Source organism: Scomber scombrus, chromosome 11 (assembly GCF_963691925.1).
Source record: "Scomber scombrus chromosome 11, fScoSco1.1, whole genome shotgun sequence".
In the NCBI taxonomy this organism is placed as follows: Eukaryota; Metazoa; Chordata; class Actinopteri; order Scombriformes; family Scombridae; genus Scomber; species Scomber scombrus.
The window spans coordinates 19,637,697-19,647,621 of NC_084980.1; the positions used below are offsets into that span (position 1 = coordinate 19,637,697).

Sequence of the window (9,925 nt, forward strand, 5' to 3'; positions counted from 1 at the left end):
CACAAGGAAAAAAATCCTGCTTTCAAAATCTGACTTAAATACATGATTAAAGGTGATGCCTATTTAAAATATTTTTAATGATAATCTATGTCTGATATTGTTTACCAGAAAAAAAAATCTTGTTAAAATCCTTCAAGTCCTCCTCTGCTCAAAAATATGTTATATATGCTTTGTTGTTCCTACAGATGAAAGTTTGAGCTTCACTGTCTAGAATGATATATGACCAGAGTTTAACACTAGAAGACTGTTTTTCACATTCATCAGATCAAAGTGGAAAGTTTCTCTGTGCTCACTAAAAATCTGAGTTTTACGGGTTAGCCGGTTCGCATGATATGTGACATCAAAACTAGTTTGGAAGCCAGTCATGCTGCAATATTCATGTAAGCAGCATTTTAATGTTTTCAAGATAGATTTCATTTTAACACTTTAAAGGTTACTATTGGAAAGTCAAATAGATACATATATAATAAACTGATCATATGTTACAAATGAAATATTTATCTGAAAACAGTAACCAGCAACTATAGCTGTGACATAAACCAGTGGAGTAATAGGAATAACATTTCCCTCTGATTTGTAGAGTATAAGTATAAGGAAGCACAAAATGGAAATACTCAAGTAATGTACACCTCAAAACTGTACCGTGCAGTACTTGAGTAAATGTGCTTAGTTACGTTCCATCACTGAAAATGTGTGATTCTTAGTCTTGACATATTGATTCCTTATCATGAGAGTAAGACAATACCACAAGTTCCTAGAAAAAAACAACTTTATTTACAATCCATTCAACAAACAAACGTAACCAAAAAGGTATCAAACATCCAAATCCAAAGGTCACACTTAAGTATTTCATTATTTGATTATAAAACCATCCCCATATGGTTTCTATGGTCCTTGTGCAGACCCACTAAAAAAATGACACATAGCAGCTTAACATAAATCCAAACTGAGTTTAAAGCTACAATCAGATGTTCAGAAACTCAGGCCCAGAATGAAAAAAGAGGAAAAAAAGACCTTCTTAGTTCAACATCTTTCTTAATTCGAAATCCCCATCAGTTTCACTCCACTTTTACAGATACATAAAAATATATTTTGAATACAAATATTTAGCAGATACTTAGGTCTAGTGGACCTGTGTATCATAAGCCCAGGCAGCAATAGTAAATAGTAAAAAAGCATCTTCAATCCAGTTAGTCATCATGTAAACAAAACCAACACTGGAGCAGCAGCAGTTCATCAGGCAGTGCTGTAGGCGCAGATACATCCTGGTCAGGTTTGTATGTGTCCTCATATTTCCATATTATCATCATTGATCAGGCTGTCTCACTGCTGGCAGATGGGGGGGAATTGTTTTCTGTCTCGTGAAGGTGCTCTGTGGACTTGAGGACATCAGGGTCTCTTGGACTTGCCATCATCTCCTCACTGTTGCAGTTAACGGGGGAGCCGATCTCTGATGAATGATCCGCAGGCTTCTCAGGAGTGGCCTGCAGGGTGGTGGTGGACAGTGGCAGATTCATCATGTACAACATGCTGCCCAGGCGCCTGGACACCTGTGGAGCCATAAAGAGAGGTGACGCATATTAAATATAAAGTATGGAACAGTCTGCCAACAACACTGTCCTGTTTTAAGAACAAAATAAAGACATTTTTATTTTGTTTAGCTATTAACTAGGTCTGTGTGCATACGTCCATGTGCTAATGAGATGGCTTGCATGTATGAACATGCTTAAACTTTTGGTTCAGCAGATGGCTAAATATTGAGTCAGAGTCAGATTATGAAAAACATGAAATGTAGCCTAATTTGATTAGGAAATGTGTGTGTGTGTGTGTGTGTGTGTGTGTGTGTGTGTGTGTGTGTGTGTGTATGTGTGTGTGTGTGTGTGTGAGTGTGTGTGTGGGTGTGTGTGTGGGTGTGTGTGGGTGTGTGTGTGTGTAATGTCTGTCTGTACCTGTCCTAACCAGATAAAATGTTTTATCACTCTGTAAAGTACTTTGAATTGCGTATATGATACTGTGCTCTACAAATAACTTGACTTGAGTCAAAACCACACAGTGTAATGACTACAAGCTATCAACACCTGTAAATACAAAGCAATCAGGAAAATATTCCACCAACAAATCTTATTGTTTTGAAGCTAATAATGTTCAAATTATGTGGATACTGTACCAGGAAGGTAGTAATTTAACTGTATTGTAATTTGTTGATACTTGGTTTTGCATTGCATTGTGTTATTAATGGAGGTCCAGTCAATATTTATTTCCTTCATCTCTGAAACTACAACTTTTCAAGGGTTAACTACTATCTGTGAATCATTTGTATGTGAGCTTATGTAGGTTTTAGCACATATTTATACTTTTATGCATTACATTATGTTGTATGTTGTATTTGTCATATATTAAAATATATGTGTGTTTTGAGTTTCACCTTACTGCAAGACAAATACCCCTCTATGCAACTGTAGCGTTTCTTTACCTGCGAGCGGATCTTAAGAGCCGGCCCAAGCTTGAGCCCCAGTGTGTCCAGTAGATGCTCTTCTGAGAGGAGGGGAAGTGTCTCCCCGTCAATCATGTGATCCTTGAATGTCTGCAGAGTGAAATTATTTCACATTAACACAACAAAGACACAGCAGAAAGATTGTTGATGAAACAATGACAGAGAACCAGAGGTACTGACCTGAGCATATTCTGAACATGTGGGTATACTGTTTACAAAGTTGTAAACATCATTCACAGTCCACTTCCTTATGTCCTCAGGCACCTCATCGCCATTCAGGAAGAGATTTGGTGGGCCTGGAAAACAAATAATTATTATTGGTAAAATCCTTGCTTAAAAAAGGGATTTAATTGTATTAAAATCAAGCTTTACATTTTACTTTTCAAACGTACCAGGTGGGAGGAAACCATTTCCAGGGACTGGGAACATGTAAGGCATGCCTGTGAGGGCTCCACCAGCTGAGGGATACATGAATTTCTCCTGGAAAGCTGAACATTGGCTTGATATGTCTTTGTCATTTGCGCCGCTGTTGGTCACATCTGAGCACCCATCTTGGCTGTTAATGCATGCTTTACGCAGGCCTGGCTCCCCCTCTTTGTAGTTCTTCCTGCTTCCTGTGGTGAGTTCAGAGTCTATTTTGGCTTGATGATGTGCCTTGCTGGCGATACACTCCTCGCCCATGTCCCCCTTTGCCTCCACCTCTTTCTCCTCCCCTGATGTGGCCCCTGGGCTCTGCTCTACACTCTTATCTTCAGTTTGGCCCTTCAAGTTGGCCACATGGCTGTCTGCGCTCTTGTGAGCGGTCGGCCTTCTTCCTGCCCTGCGTCCCCTCTCTCTGTGCAGCGTGCTGATTGGTGGATAAGGGCTGGCTGACATGAGTATGCTGTTGGAGTGAAGTTCCTCCAAGGTGGGACGATGGACGAAAACATCGTGGCCGTCTGGCATCCGCTGACGACCTCTGAACGCCATGGGGTTAGAGGGGTATGACATGGGGTTGTCAATTCCCATCAGTCCCTTTTGGTGAGCATTCTCCAGCTCCTTCTGATGCAGGATGGCATTCATCTCCATTCTGAACAGAAGCACACATAAATATTTTAGACATACTTGTTCCACAGTGATGATGGAATGACAATATGACTCTTTGTTAAAGCAGAAGGAGCTGAATACACTTTGAGAAAACATAAAATGTTTGATGCAGACTGATGTGTAGGTGGAATGTCAGATGTTGATGTTATACACTCTACCTGGCTATATTTTGCTTGTGAATGAGCTCCTGTCGCCGGGCAACTGTTTCCATGGGCTCCGATGGCAAGAAGCCATAGCCTGTTGAGGAAAAGAAAAGAAAAATTGACTATTAATGCTGATGCACATTCCTCAAACTTATACAGACATGTTGGGAATTCTCTCAGGCATGAATGTGCATTAGTCCGTGCTCACCTGCTCCAGGGTAAGCTCTCCCAGGAAGGGCACTGGCATGTGGAGGTAGAGGGGGACCCAGGTGAGGTGCCATGTGCATCTGTCTGGCATCAGAAGCTACCATCTCATTGGGGGGGACCAACTCCCTGATATAAAAAGGAATATGATATCAAGGGGCTATACAGATAATCAGTTTTGCATCTTCGATAGCTGCTATGTTTTTAAAAATATTATTCAGATTTTTGTCTCATTGACAGAATTTTAAGTCCACAGAAAAGAGCATCAGATTTTTCTCTCAAGCCTTAAAGGAGCCATGTCTTCTTCCCTCCAGCACCTGTACTTATTCTCAGGGGAAAACTAGATTTAAGAGTGAATTCAGAAACCCACCTCTCCATGAAGCGTGGTTCGAACTGTGTTGGGACCCCCTGTAACCTCTGCTGCCCCTGAGCAAGGATCTGTGGAGCCATGGCCATCTGGTTCCTCATTATCATCTCTTGCCTGTGCCTGAGCTCTGCAAGAGAAGACATGCTCTGACTGTCAAAGCTGGAGACTGCAGGTTTTACTGAGAATCTCATGACTTCACGTGGCAGCGAAAATCAATTTCAATTGGAGCTCCAGATTGGGGTCAAATTCAGACAATTCAGATTTGTCAAGAAGTTTGTAAATTTAATAAAATGAAAAACTTGCTTTCACATACATAACTGTTATTCTTATTTTAAAATGTGATATCAGAGTCAAAGAATAAGACACCTGCCAGGTTTTATATTGTTACGTGACTAAGTCTAATCTGCGTTTCACTTTCTCACCTCCAGCTGACATGCCATTGACCAGACGATACCAGTGCTTCTCATCCAAAGCTCCCTGCTCTCCCATGGCGGTCATTTTCCTCAGCTGCTCCCGTGGGGTCATGACACACACAACCTTTGACCTCCGCACGAATCACTGCTGAAGTTCAAGTTTAAAAAGAGGGTTAAAATAGAATCTGAAAAATTGTGAAAAAAAGCTGACACAGACTCTGACAAATTAGTTGCTATAATATCACATGTTGGAAAATGAATGAATATAACCGTTTGGATTTGGATCACTCAGATACTAATGCAGCAATTGTACCATTTTAGCACTTCAGTAGGAATTTTGTAATTTCTTACTATTGCCACTAGGGTGCAGCAATTATCTACACATTAGAGAGGCATTGAGGGTCAATGAACCTGTGCTAGAGTGCTATTTTTTCCATTTGACTAATGTATAATTATGATAAAATATCTCACAAATGGATAATTTTGTCTCACAGAACATAATCATCCCATTTATTAGCAAATGTGGACAAAACTGATTTTTATTCTACCAAGCAAAATTTATTTCAACAGAATAAAGGATTTCTTTATGTTGCAGAGCTGCAATATTTAGGCAGAGCTGTGACAAAGAAATGTCTTCCCAGAGAATAAACTGAAATAAATAACTAAGGGTAGTCGTATAATCCTAACCAGTATCAATTTTGGATCCATGCACATGCAGACACTCATGGCCAAATTTATTCTTTAACTAACGCAAACCTTTAACCCCTACTCTCACCTCTTACCTCAACTCTAGCATTAAGTATTAATCTTAAACCAACTTTAACCCTCACCGTAAAGTAAACCTAATCCTAAACTTAAATTTAACCCCTAAATCCAAATCCTAGCCATAACCCATAAACGTGTGAAGACCAACATCAGAGGTGGTATATTAAAGTATTTCGCCCATCTTGTTTATTCTTGTAAACATGGCAGGTCCTCAGAAGTGTTGCAATAAAAAGACCCACTTACTGCACAAACCCTAATGGCCACATTGCTCTTGGCTGAGCCAGCAGCTTGTGTACATAAGTACAATCGCCTTAGACACCTCCAATTAGCCCTCTACACTGCAGAAATCCCATTACAAAATATGATACTGTAAACGACAGCGTAATAATCCAGTTCTACTAATCCAAGGCCGGTGTGCATTGTATTTGTGGATAGATGAATCTGAATCTGAGTCACAACTACCCAACCAACTTCTCTTGTGATATGAGTTTATACTTCTTAAAATAGGGTTTGTTTTATGTTTATTGTTTAAATCAAACCAAATATTTTGCAGCTATGAAAGTTTGTACAATACATGTGTAATCTGTGCACATGTGTTTGGCCACATTATTTCTGCTGTCCCCTCCCCCCAGCAAAATGCAGCCATAAGATTTTCCCTGAGGCCTTGTGCATTATCCACCGTCCCTCAAGTTCCCTCTGAAACCCATTTAATCTGAAGGCTGTAATCCCTCTGTTAGTCCTGCAACAGTCTGCTAGCTACATCTGCTGACCTGCCTGCAGACCGCCCTGCTGGCCAGTCCAACCCCCATCCCCACCTTCCCAGGCCCCCGCTACCCCCACGATCCTATTAGCTAAGTCCTGGCTATACAGCACTTTAAAGGGATGTGTTGGAGGTAATCCGCACGTTTAGAGTTTTACCCTCAGCAAACCTTGCCTGTAAGCATCCCGGACAATACACCCTAAGTGCTAAGCCTATTAGCCTCCATTAGCTCCCAGGATGTCCTAAAAACACCTTGGGGATAAATCTGGGGATGCAATCGGTTTATGTGGAGCTATGTGGTGCGAACACATGCACCTTTCTTCCACCTCCTTCTCTCCCAATGTCATAACAGCTAGCATCAGCAAATGAGAATAAACATATTTCAACATTTATATGCTTGTAATTCTGTGTAATGTATTATCGCATTTACACAAACTCTACTGGGAGTTAATGATTTAGTCTTGAATATGAGATACTGTAAACAACTGTACATAGTTCAAGAATTTTCAGTATTGTAATTTGAGAGGATGAACAATAGTTCAAACACTCAGTGATTAAATCCTAAAAATGAAACAATAAAGCTGTAAACCAAGAAAAATGTGTTTGATTTCTACAGAAACGGTTCATCAAGTAAACCAGTGCTCAGGGCTTGTTCAGACAAATTAGTATCATGAACTGTAACACAACATTGCCCCAGGACAGGGGGCGACTGTCTGAATCTGAGCCAAGAATCCCTTACAAAGCGAACACTTATCAAAACAACACGGTAGCACGTAGAAAAGAGAGTTCTCTAAGATCATGTTGTAGCTTGAGACTTTTTTTTAATCCTGCACCCTGCTCAAACATATACTTACAGAATATCACATGTAAATTTTAAGTGGGAGTGAAATTGTCACCAAAGGTGAGATAAAACATATTTCCTTAACAAGCAGAGGCCACAACGCAGCTGCTAAATCCGGGGATTGGATTCCTTGGATTTGCTGTTGCCTAGTTAATCTCATTATAAGAATGAATTAAAGGGAAAAATTGCTGACGACTTAGATGGAGCCCTGAGGAGGTCATATCAGACAAGACAGAAGTATTGTCTAGCCCTTCCTAATCCCCCCACGCAACTAACACATGCTGAAACCATGCATATTCTGCCAGTTACATGTGGGGAGCTGCAGGTAGTATGGATGTAAGAATGACTTGTGTCATTATTTCACATAACAAAGCGGTGAAAAGGGTAGAGATAATAAATTAATACGCTGTACATATACTGTATATAAATCACATGTAGATATAATTAATCACAGGACAATTCAGCATGCAATTAACATTATTTTCATTTCCATAAGTGCTACTTACAGTCAATCTGGACTAATTATGAGGTCAATTACACAGATTCCAAGGTTGTTCCTCTAATCGCATTGGCCGTTAGATTAATCATTCGCTAAGGGATCAGTCTTCTTTTATTTACATTTTGTATGACAATATTTACTGTTTGAAAGCTTTGCATTTTTATAAAATTTTGATGTAAATACATAGCTGTAAAATCTGCCTGGATGTTAAGTTTGTTTCTGTACATTTTGCTCACACACTAAGTTGTTAATAGACACTTAAATTGTTAAAGATTATACTGTGTAGATTTTGTTACATTACAAGGAGAACAGAGAAGTGAATGTGACTTATAAAACATAAAATACATCCCATATACATCAGTCATAACAGAAGTAAAAAAAACATGGAAGGAGAGCAGGAAATATTGAAAGAAGTTTTAATTGACTTACCTTCAAGTTCACACCAGTGAGTAGAGTTTGGACCTGGTTTGTCCCAATTCAGGAGGAAACAAGTTATTTCAGTAAAAAAAATAAGTAAAAAACCTTTGGACAGCTCACAGAACTAGTCTACGTTCTGTTAGCTCTTTCACTTCCAACTAAGTGGCCTCCTACCAGCCAACCGACTGGTCCAAGTACAGACTGCTGCCAGCTAACTGCCTTAACTAAAAAAGACCTTTTAAATACCGATTCATTTCATCTCCATTAGCAGGCCTTATCTCCTGCAGTAAGCCCTCCCTGTCCTGACATCACTATGATCTCCCATCCAACTACTTGCCGCACCTTGCAACTGATGTGTAATTACTGAAGCAGCACTGGTCCTAAGCATGGAGTGCTAAACCTCTTTCAACGTTTACCTCACTAATCCCTTGTTAGCACTTTAGGCCATAGTTAAGACACCTAAATGCTTAGCTTCCATTTCTAGTGGTAAAATGGCCAACCCCCTCATAGATGTTCAGTAGCCACATGCAGAGAAGCTACATGATGCTAAGTCTAGATATTAAAAATCCAAGAGATCAGTCTTGTTTTTGTTGTTCTTCACATGTCTAGTTTGGGTGTCAGAAGTATTGAGCTCCCCAGGGTGCCAAGATGTTGACCCAAACATGCTTGGTGGTAATTTGCTAGAAATCCGACTAAATGGTGGCTGGATCATCCTCTCAGACCTCTTAATCTGACAGTTTGTGCTCACCAACCGCTTACAGCATGGGCCTGCACTTTGAAGTATGTTTTCTTTAATGCCTGGTGGGCAGATAGGTTCATATAAAGAGCTGAGTGGTTATTTAACTAAACAGCAGATATGCAGTGGAGAGGGGGGCATCGTGGTGCTTATATCTCCCTCTACAGACTGCAGGATAGCAAAGAGCTTTTGGAGAGTTTATTGAACTTGAGGGTTAACACACTTACATGTGCACACTCTGGGTACACCTACTGCATGTGGTAAGGGATAGGAGTCTAATTTTCTCCATAACTGCCTGAATCCTTTGAGACACACACTCGACAAGGCTCTTGAACAGTTCTTTAGCCAGGAACGCAATGCACGACGCCCGATCATTACCCCGATTAGCAATGATGACTAATATTGAAGTTGTTGTCTTCATTAATCTGTCAGACACAGGTCGACGAACAATTGCCACATGTATCTATGCGTCTTGATTGAGCTTCAGACTAGCTGGAGAAGTCAAGACTGTGTCACTTGTTTGATTTTTATGATAGGTATCGAAAAATAATCAATATATAAATCTGTTGTTTGAGATGTTTTTTTAGTCTCACTAGCATGCTCAGTTGGTTGGATCATCGCTTTGGTCCAAACTGATCTTGATAAGTGTTGGATGGATTTGTTGATGAGCACCATGTAGGTCATTAACCTGTGGACATGAAGAGGTGCACCTGGTCAGCAACGAGGCTTATTGACACTGTGACATCCAAATGATGCTCATATTGATGAGTGCCTGCAAAACACTCACCACACCATCACAACATATTACATTTATATTACACCACCACTGTGCTGAATGGATAATGTATTTCACTGAATTCTCTACTCTCACATGGTGTTGCAGAAATACACAGATACATAAATGTGTCAGTCAAGGTGATATTCCTCCACCCTTCAGTCGTCCAGGTTTGGTGATTGTGTGCCCACAGTACACCCTCATCTGCTTGTTTTAGTGTGCAGGAGTGAAACCTGGTATGACACACGCTGCTGTAGCACAATTTACAGTTCAAGAGTTGTGTGTCGAGAGATGCCACACTGCACACCAGAGCAGCAATTTGTGTATGTGGTTGAGGCCTGACCATTAACTTTAATAGGCTGGACCATTCTGCTGTGACCTCTCACTGACATCACTGTTCAGACCTGCTGCTGCTGTGTGTGTGT

General features: G+C 40.4%; 1 protein-coding gene across 1 annotated transcript; it reads right to left on the reverse strand.

Moving 5' to 3' along the window:
• Positions 1-753: 753 nt before the first annotated feature.
• Positions 754-6,666, reverse strand: samd7 (sterile alpha motif domain containing 7). Its single transcript, XM_062428446.1, has 8 exons — positions 4,717-6,666; positions 4,298-4,421; positions 3,932-4,056; positions 3,739-3,817; positions 2,887-3,563; positions 2,675-2,790; positions 2,474-2,584; positions 754-1,550 (listed from the first exon to the last, which is right to left on the reverse strand). The coding sequence occupies exons 1-8, from the start codon at positions 4,817-4,819 to the stop codon at positions 1,314-1,316; spliced, it is 1,572 nt and encodes a 523-aa protein (XP_062284430.1). The 5' UTR covers positions 4,820-6,666; the 3' UTR covers positions 754-1,313.
• Between the last annotated feature and the right edge of the window lie 3,259 nt (positions 6,667-9,925).